The sequence below is a fragment of the Gobio gobio genome (genome assembly GCF_949357685.1).
Source record: "Gobio gobio genome assembly, chromosome: 11".
NCBI lineage: Eukaryota > Metazoa > Chordata > Actinopteri > Cypriniformes > Gobionidae > Gobio > Gobio gobio.
The window spans coordinates 27,666,234-27,671,650 of NC_137104.1; the positions used below are offsets into that span (position 1 = coordinate 27,666,234).

The 5,417-nt window shown below is 38.7% G+C and overlaps 1 protein-coding gene across 1 annotated transcript; it reads right to left on the reverse strand.

Annotated features, from left to right (window-relative positions):
• Positions 1-795: 795 nt before the first annotated feature.
• Positions 796-5,004, reverse strand: cited4a (Cbp/p300-interacting transactivator, with Glu/Asp-rich carboxy-terminal domain, 4a). The gene is made up of 2 exons (XM_079829705.1): positions 4,878-5,004; positions 796-3,162 (listed from the first exon to the last, which is right to left on the reverse strand). Exon 2 carries the CDS (start codon positions 3,150-3,152, stop codon positions 2,430-2,432), a length of 723 nt encoding a protein of 240 aa, XP_079685831.1. The 5' UTR covers positions 3,153-3,162; positions 4,878-5,004; the 3' UTR covers positions 796-2,429.
• Positions 5,005-5,417: the final 413 nt, after the last annotated feature.

Consider the following 5,417-nt stretch of genomic DNA (forward strand, 5'->3'; position numbering starts at 1 on the left):
AAAATCGGCAGTGTATCAAATACTTGTTCTCCCCACTGTAGGTATGAGAGTATTTATTTATTAACTAAATGAAAACCCATTTTGATATTGTCATTATAGGTTTTGTATTTTTAACCATTATATTTTCCCAGTTATTGTGTAAAATGATGTACTGACATGAATATTCATTGAAAGAGAAAGAAACTGAATTTGTACCAGCAAATCTTGTGATTATCACCATCAAAATTAAATGACACATACAATGACACTCAATGAAACCAATTCTTTAAATAAATATTTTATTTTCAATGAAAATAAATACATTTTCTTAAGATAGAATCAACAACATTTAAAAAAAAGCATTTGTGGGAGCATGGCGACATTACATGACAGCACACAGTTTGGAAGAGAACATACAATCTCACCTGCAGGGAACATTCTGCAGGGTGGTTTGTGATTTACGATATACAGACTGACAAGCTCAAGTAGCATTAGGTTGAAATTTTCACATATTCCCTCCCTTAAACAAACAAACAAACAAACAAACAAACAAAAAAATAGCAGGATTGGATCGCTGAGAATGTGAAAAATCGTTCAATCGTCAAATAATGATATTTTTATATTGCTAGATGTGGTTTGTCTATAATTATCCAAGATTCACAAATGACAGAATAAGCATACTGGGGAAGACATTCTAGTCTCTACAGATACAAGAAATACAGCTGACAAAATCAAAGTCTGAAACTAAATTTCCCATTTCCTACGTATCAACACTCAGTCAAGTTGGACACAGAACATGACCCATCAAGTTCTGTCTTTTCTTGTTTGTGCTTTTTTTTTTTTTTTTTTGGTGGCAACTATTTGCAATCTCAAGCCATACGTACAGCAATTACCCAAGCTGGGGCGGGTAAAGCCAAGGGAGTTGAGCCCAGCTCTGGTGGAACAGATTAACCTACTATACTGTATGCTGTGCTATTTCCATACCAACCCAACCCCCACAGAGTACTCAACACAAAAACGGCCAACATAACGACACAGGAAGTTCTCAAACAGCAGGGCAGCCGTTCCCAACTCTTCATTACACCCTGAGCGATAGCAAGCAAATTAACATGTCCATTTTGTAATTATCAGGCCATCTGAGATGACTGACCATTCTGACCTCAATTAAGAAGAAGGTTGTAAATGTAATTTAAATGTAATCAAGTTTAAACCTGCAGTGTTCGGACAGCGAAGAGGGAAACAACATTGTGCTGGTTTGTAAGGTTGGCTTTAACGCACATCAGGAAATCAGTGCTGTGGTTAGTTGTTGTTTCGACCAATAGTTGAACAGTTGACATTCAGGTTAATTTAGAAACAAGTGGAAGGTTTAATTCTTTTTTGCAGCATGTGGCTTGATGAATATTGTGGTCCACTACAATAAGGAGCATAATGAGCAAACACTACATAACAGCTGGAGTTTTGAAGTCACCTTTTTGAATCATATAAAGTCAGCAGTTTCTTCCTCATTACATGGAACAAGGTAGGAATGTCTACAGTGAATATTCATCAGTATCTGTGTAAAAAACTATAAGGCAGTTTTACAGTTCAGACTCATCAGCAGGGAGCGCAGGCTCAGCATTTAGCAAGGGAGGCTACAAAACATTCCACCATTTTCCTGGCAAGTTTTTCTAACACAGAAAAAAAAATCCATGAAAGCATCAAGACATATCCTAGATTTAAGACACTAATTGTGGGTCTAATTTAGTCAACAAAAAAATGGTTTTAAATGTGACAAATGTTTACTGTAGGCAGTCATCTTTAAAGTTTTGAATAGTTGTAGAAAGACAATGACCAAAGGGACAGTGTAACACTGCGTACAAAGAATGTTTCATACCCAACCGCTACCATCTCACCACCCCCTTCCCATTTCAAATTTCATTAAGAGCTCCTGGAAAATCAACCCGTTTTGAAGTACCAGCCTTCAATTCCCACATAACACTCATTCAAACATATTTTAATCACAAGTATAGGGGTTAGTTTGAGAAAAGGCAAGTCTCTATCACCACACAGATCATGTTTGCTTTTTGGTAGGCGTCATACATAAATACATTTCTAAATGCTATTGATTCTAGTTGCCCCTAAGGAGGCAAAGCAGTTTCTGCAAAGTTCCAAGCAGACTTCTTTTTCCACCATGTGAAGTTACATTCAACCCTGGGATTCTCAATAATCCAGGATGACCAATAGGACAAGACAAGGCCTGCTCACCAAAGCCACACTTGTGCCCAGTTCTTCAAAGACTGAAGACCATCCAGAAGTCTTTTCCCTCATTGAAAGCAAACAGTGTGCACTACAACATGCATAGCACAGCTTCACAGTTACAGAGAACCTGGTTGTTTTAGCCTTTCTCGTCTTGCCCCCGCTTTTTCTTGATGACAAAGTCTTTCTTTGATTTAAGGACCAGAAGCAGAATTTTAGCAGCTGACAGTGCTTGGTTGCTGCTTGCACACAAAGTCTGAGATGAAGTCAAACTCGTTTTGTCCGAGGAAAAGCTCAGGCAGCTCTTGAACCCGGTCCAGCCCGAGCTCTAACACCAAGGATGTCAGAACCTCCTCATCAATCAAGTCCATGTCCATGACATTGAGGCCCAACGCTGGCCCGCCCATCCCCATCTGCATGCCTGCTAACTGAGCAGGACCCATTCTGTGCTGGACATTTCCCATGTGATGCCCATTCATGGGACCGTGTGGGTGCCCGTGGTACTGAGTATTGAGTTTCTGAAGATGCATGCTTGCCATAAGCTGCTGAGATGCTGTAAGGCCTCCTCCACCCATATACTGCTGTGGGTGTTGGCTCTGGGGGTGCATATGATGGTGCTGGGTTTGAGGGTGACTTTGCGGTTGCTGATTCGGAGCTCCGTACATCATATTGGCTTGCTGCATTTGGTGGGGGTGTCCACCACTTATCTGGCCATTGACCTGACCATTCATGACACCATTCATCATGTTCCTCTGCCTCATGGCCGCCTCCATGGAGCTCTGGGGCCCCCTGCTGTAGTGCATGAGCTGCCCGTTAGGAAGTGTCCGCAGACTGGGCTGGTGTCCGTGCATAGAAGGGCCGTTCATTCCCATGCGATACCCATGCAGACCTCCGCCAGCAGAGCCGTGGGTCATCGGCATCATCATGTGTTCAGCCATGCCTTTTCAACTGCAGAGATAAGAATAGCACATATTCAAGCAGGTTTTCAGTATCAGCTGATAAACACTTTCGGTTTCTTGAAAACCACAGTAGAAAACATCTATGTCACAAACCAATATTATTTAGTTAAACAATTTTGGCTCTGAAGACCAGTCTCACATGCTTCGTAATCAATTGCAATTGACTTTTATTGATTAAAGTCAGTCCACTGGATAAAAAAAAAAGAAGAAGAATTTTCTTAATCAGTATCCATGATTCGTTTTCAGAAATCTTTAATAATAAATTATTTTTCTTACCCCATTCATTGACAAATAGTTTTTCATGTTTTACACTCAATTCAACACAATTTAGTGAGGGTTACGGTTATGAGTAAGCAAATGCATCTTGTTTTACGGATATTTGGATAATATATATTATGATACAAATACTGATTAAAACAAGCATTTTCCCCACATGTCCTACATATTTTCACAAAGCATCCTTAGTTTAAACCATTGTGGTTGCAAGCTTAAAGCAGATATATCATGACTTGAGCCCTTAGCAGAAGAAATATTGCAGTAAGGAGCATCAAGGAGCCGCCAGGAGGATCAAAACAATAACAGGCAGGGAGGTGGACAGTGTTCAGCAAACAAAGCCAACCTACTGTGAGCAAGAGATAATGACAAAATGCATGACTGATTGGATCTACTCATATGACAGGGTAGTGTTTAGAGTTTTGAAAATGTATATTATATTAAACAAGATAGTAAAGTGCGATGCAATTTCAATAAGTATCAATCTGCAGGCATACATCAGTAGGTTATCCTCTCTAGATAAAACAAATATATGTTCATAACATTTTTAAATAAAATATATAATGAATTCATCTTCCCAATTCATACAAATGATGGCATGCAGATGATTTATTCCTTTTTTCTTTTTCTTTTTTTGTCAAACCCACAGTCCTATTCATTGTCCTGTCTGTTTTTTTTGTCTCACATATCTTTATTTCAATAGCTTCCGGAGTGGATCAGAACATGTTTAACAATAACAAACATATTTTTAGAAGTGCACAGTTATGTCTGTCATAATTTGGGATAGAAATAAGAGATAAAGAACAATGTCGTATGGGGTCTATAGGGCACCTCTCTCTCTCTCTCTCTCTCTCTCTCTCTCTCTCTCTCTGTCTGTCTACATAAAACAAAGAATGTCACCTCTTCTTTCTACTAATATTAAATCTGTCTTTGAATAAAATATAGGCTACAGACTTTCACAATCCCTGTCAGAACAGAGTGAAACTTTCATTAAACATTAGCATGTAGACTACTGAATTTACTGTGTATTTAGAGAAAAGTTGAAACGTCTCCTACAGAGACGAGATTTAATGTTCAGTTCAAGCTCTGCCTAGCAATACTATTCAAAATAATAATAACATTTAAATACTGACACTAAAGTATTATCAGTATAATATTATCAAATGATACAGGCTATTGCCATGCATAGGCTACAGCTAATTATTTTCTTAGAAGAACAGAAGTCATACAAGAGTAACATTTTGAGTTCTAAGAATACCTAAAAACCAGAGCAGAAATAAGAAAACGCTTAACCTATCCAACCATATGTTCAACAATGCAGATATTTAAATATCGCTATATATGCCGATTTCATAGATAGCCTCACGTACAAAAATACTAAAGGTCCAGACTTCCCATTATCACCGTGACATCTACATAAAAAGCACATACCGTCAAATAAATCCTGTTCTTGTAAAGATGATGTTTCGTGTTTTCAGTCTCTGTAAAGCAGCGCAGGTATCTCCAGAGGCTGTACGCGGACCTGAACGAGCTGCCGCTGCTGAGCGCTTTCTGGGTCAGCACAAGGATTACACGCACATACATAAAGACGTCCAGTGAGAGAGGCGGAGCAACACGAACCCCGCCTCCCCTCTGTTGTGATTGGCTCTTCCCCTAATCACAGACGTCACTGGCCAATTACTCACATGGCCTTCAGGTTTATGTGCACTGGCAAAACTATTCAGCAACAATTACACATAAACTATAAAACACGACTCATAAGTGCTGCTTGTTGTTTAAAAATGTCATCAATTTCTTAAAAGAACTTGAGATTGGTAGTCTCAAAAGGAAACCTGTTTCGATATACATTTAAGCCATACATTTATCTCTCACTTTTTCACCAGCATTTTATAATTTGAAGGTAGGCCTACTAACAATTCTGTGTAGTAAAATGATTTATTTTATTTATATGTCATACAAAATTCTGTATTA